At 39.3% G+C, this 3364-nt stretch overlaps 1 protein-coding gene across 1 annotated transcript; it reads right to left on the reverse strand.

Annotated features, from left to right (window-relative positions):
- Positions 1-232: 232 nt before the first annotated feature.
- On the reverse strand, positions 233-1351 carry LOC117282226 (uncharacterized protein DDB_G0271670-like). The gene is made up of 2 exons (XM_033751022.1): positions 1290-1351; positions 233-797 (listed from the first exon to the last, which is right to left on the reverse strand). Exons 1-2 carry the CDS (start codon positions 1349-1351, stop codon positions 233-235), a joined length of 627 nt encoding a protein of 208 aa, XP_033606913.1.
- Between the last annotated feature and the right edge of the window lie 2013 nt (positions 1352-3364).

The raw sequence follows: 3364 nt of genomic DNA on the forward strand, positions 1-3364 counted from the left end.
ATTATTGCTGTTCAGCCGATAGAAGTTGGTTCCTTATCGTTAAAAATGAAGTTTCAAAAATCACTGTTTAAGTTAACAAAGAAAACTAAAGCAATGTCTTTTTCCGAAGAACAGACCCTGCAAAATCAAAAGAAGGACTAACCTATCTTACAGGAGAACGAATCGTATCGCAACGTCCATACCGTCATGTTCATTACTATGATTTGATGATAGTCAACGTCTGACTTGTATATTAAAAATCAATACTACTACCACCACCACTAGCATTACTGCTACTTCTACCACTGCCACTAGCAACACTTCTGCCGCTAGTATTACTACTACTACTACTACCATTGCCACTAGCATCACTTCTGCTACTACTACTACTACTAGTAGTAGTAGTAGTACTACCACTACCATAACCACCACCACCACTAGCATTACTGCTACTACTACCATTGCCACTAGTAACACTTCTGCTGCTACTACTACTACTACTAGTAGTAGTAGTAGTACTACCACTACCATAACCACCACCACCACTAGCATTACTGCTACTACTACCATTGCCACTAGTAACACTTCTGCTGCTACTACTACTACTAGTAGTAGTAGTAGTACCACTACCATAACCACCACCACCACTAGCATTACTGCTACTACTACCATTGCCACTAGTAACACTTCTGCTGCTGCTACTACTACTAGTAGTAGTAGTAGTAGTACTACCACTACCATAACCACCACCACCACTAGCAGTACTGCTAATACTACCACTGCCACTAGTAACACTTCTGATGGTACTACTACTACCACTGTACCACTGCCACTAGTAACACTTTTGGTGCTACTACTACTACCATCACTACCACCAACATTACTACTGCTACTACTGCTACCACTAGAACTACTGATATTGTTGCATAATATCGGTAAAAATAAAGCACTAGTTCGATTCTCAGAGGTAAGAGTATTTCACGCTATATACGTATCTGTACATCTCTCTATACATAGATATTGACAGAAAGTAAAGCGCATTTTAAAAATAACGCAGAAGAATATATATATATGTGGACATAACGAAGTTTTCATAAAAATTTAGGAGCGGCAAATGCAAATGTAGTCTGCGAGAGTGATAACTGGTGACTACAACCCTAAATTAATTGCTACAATCCTTTCTATCCGATTACCATCACAGCAGTATATAGGTCCCACAGTACCCAGCAGGCTAGACGGTTTGATGAGATAACTGGTCCATATCAATAACATCTGACAGCCTACACCTGCAGAATATCAAATAATTCTACGCGTTCTCCCTAGATGGCAGCACGAGGACTGTTTCAACATCAACGACGACTCGAGCAGCCATTATCGTGGACTGCACAAAAAATAATTAAAGAATGCAGAAACAATGAAAGCTCTTCTATTATAATAACTCAAGGAACACACTCATTTTCTCGGCAATGGAAACGTCCAGGTATTCTTTGCATCATTCTGAATGCAATAAAACTACAAGACAATATAACGAATAGAAAGAAACAACAAAAATGCTTTACATAGCCATAAAGAATCGAATTCCGACGTAGTAAAGTAGGCCTGTTTCTAAATATTCATTATCTGACGATCGAAATAAATGTAAAAAAAGTAGAAGGTTCCTTATCTGATCTCTGGGACGTAACGGGACCAATTAAAGATATTAACTGCACTCATTTCGTTACAAGATGTCTGGTTCGTACAGAGTAAAATGCTACGACTCATGGTCTTCCATGCCTGTCTTACGGTTCGGCCACACAGAGCGCTACGCTATGCCCGCTATGTTCGCTACATACGTTGTGTACACTCTGCGACGCAGCTAACATAGGGAACATAGCGTACGTAGCGTACGGAAGTCTGTGTGGTCAGTCACATTGGCAATAAAGGGAGATATTTTTCTGTTTGTATAGCGAACATAGCGTACGTAGCGCTCTGTGTGGTCGAACCTTTAACGTTAGTTCACAACGTACTGAATCTACAGGCATAAAGCGAAGCTGTACGAAAAGGTCCTGAAAAAAGACATTTCAGAAGTATGAAGTTTTACCATATTGAAATATATTCTAAACAGGAATATGTTCTGAAAACTTATCTCACGAAAGGAGACCGAGGCAGCTTCTTATAAGAATGGCAATGAGCTTTCAGGTTGCATAAAATTCGGGAAGAACACACATATCCTAAAGAGAAGACAGATGTTGCATTAGATGCTAATAAGGAGACCATAGAGCAAAAAGCACGAGTTCATGTCTAGTCGGCAAGGACAAGACAAAAAATAGTTCCTTTGAAAATATGGAAAAGTCAGATATTTGGTAACAATACTTACTTACTCATGGAGCCGAGCCCTTCTTGAGTAGCCCCTAATTCTGCAGCTACTCAAGAACTTCCCAGGATTTTATGAAACACGAAGGTTCATTACCATATTCACAAGAGCCCTCCATTGTTCCCTATCTTGAACTAGATCAATCCAATCCATACCATCTCATCCTATCTCTCTGAGATCCATTTTAATATTGTCCCCCCACGTACGCCTTGGTCTTCCGAGTGGTCTCTTTCCTTCTGGCTTTCCCACCAGTATCCTACATACATTCCTCGTCTTCCCATTCGTGTTACATGCCCTGCCCACCTCATCCTCCTTAACTTGATCATTCTAATTATACTTGGAGACCAGTACACGTTATGAAGCTCCTCATTATGCAGTTTTCTTTGGTAACAATATTAACAAATCAAAAGAGCCATTCATGAGGAAAAGCCAAGCTGATTATTTTCGGAGAGTGTCACCGTTGAGTTCAGAATCGCCTGTCCTCCTCTTTGCTACCTAAACACACAAGTATAAGACATTTTGGCCTTTACAGTGTGTTAATATACAAGAAAGTAGAATTCCATCTGTTATAACTATTTCAGTAATAGAACAAAATTAAGCCTTACGTATTGCGGTCACTAGTGACCATCATCAGAAGGAAATTAATATAATGAGCCATATATGCAGGATTTGAGGTTATCACAGCGGTGGTTATGAAGATTTCTATCTCCTGGGATTCAGCATTCACGCTGATATTTTGCTAGACTTACTCTTCGACCTTGAAAATGGAGGAGACATATTCCTCCGAAACATCAGTTGATTTTCAATGAACGACACTGGGATATATTTTAGAAAATACATTACAGTAATTGTTACTGCAGTATCATTGAAGGAAATAGCGACAAGTGTGAATATCGAAGCTCAGTAGCTAATAATAATAAAGTTTCACATAAATCAAAATGGCCGCGTTGAGTTTATAAAAGAAGTTTCTAAAATTGACAACCTACAATTTCATTGGTTCCTGTAATTCGACGACGTGTGTCTACCTGTAAG

The sequence above is a fragment of the Cryptotermes secundus genome, unplaced genomic scaffold (assembly GCF_002891405.2).
Source record: "Cryptotermes secundus unplaced genomic scaffold, Csec_1.0 scaffold159, whole genome shotgun sequence".
Classification (NCBI taxonomy): Eukaryota; Metazoa; Arthropoda; class Insecta; order Blattodea; family Kalotermitidae; genus Cryptotermes; species Cryptotermes secundus.

Bases quoted from the DNA above. Each gene is read 5' to 3' on its own strand.
- LOC117282226 (XM_033751022.1), bottom strand. From the start codon at position 1,351: ATGGCTGCTCGAGTCGTCGTTGATGTTGAAACAGTCCTCGTGCTGCCA. The intron at 798-1,289 runs GTAGAATTATTT...GCAGTGGTACAG, and splicing joins CTGCCATCTAGGGAGAACGC to TGGTAGTAGTAGTACCATCA.